Raw genomic sequence first — 434 nt, 5'->3', positions numbered from 1 at the left:
GCAAGCGGCAGCGTTGGATGGGTGGGAGAGGGAGATGGCGGGACAGGGGAAGAGGCTTTGGGGCAGGCCCTTACCGTAGTCCCAGAAGGGAGGGCCGCTGGGCGGCGGCGGCCCCCTGCATGCCATGCCTTTGCCGTTGCTGCTGGTGGGCTGGGTGCCCTTCATCTCCTCATGGCCGCTCTGCTCGGGGGCACTGGCCACCCCGGCAGCCACCCTAGGGCCTGCCGCCCGGGGGAGCGGCCCCGGCGTCTGCCCCAGCCGGGGGGTCGGGCCCCTGCTGCCTCAGGGCCTTCTGGGCCGCCATGATCTTCTGGCGCTCTGTGATGAGGGCACACTTGTCGCACAGGCAGAGCTTCCAGCGGCAGTGCCCGGCGTGGCCCTTCACCGGCACCACGAAGCCGTGGTTACGGCAGGGGGGGGCCCTGGGGGGGCGC

General features: G+C 72.4%; 1 protein-coding gene across 1 annotated transcript in view; it reads right to left on the bottom strand.

Moving 5' to 3' along the window:
* The window catches only part of LOC104533063 (doublesex- and mab-3-related transcription factor B1-like), an 8,390-nt gene that overhangs the window by 7,436 nt on the left and 520 nt on the right, over window positions 1-434 (bottom strand). Inside the window, 2 exon segments of the mRNA XM_010178425.2 lie at window positions 75-226; window positions 228-422. Of these exon segments, the coding sequence (XP_010176727.2) occupies window positions 75-226; window positions 228-422 (347 nt within the window).

Source organism: Antrostomus carolinensis, unplaced genomic scaffold, assembly GCF_000700745.2.
Source record: "Antrostomus carolinensis isolate BGI_N321 unplaced genomic scaffold, ASM70074v2 scaffold34271, whole genome shotgun sequence".
In the NCBI taxonomy this organism is placed as follows: domain Eukaryota; kingdom Metazoa; phylum Chordata; class Aves; order Caprimulgiformes; family Caprimulgidae; genus Antrostomus; species Antrostomus carolinensis.
The sequence above is the reverse complement of the archived record's forward strand: the minus strand, read 5'-3'. Positions and strand labels throughout refer to the sequence as shown.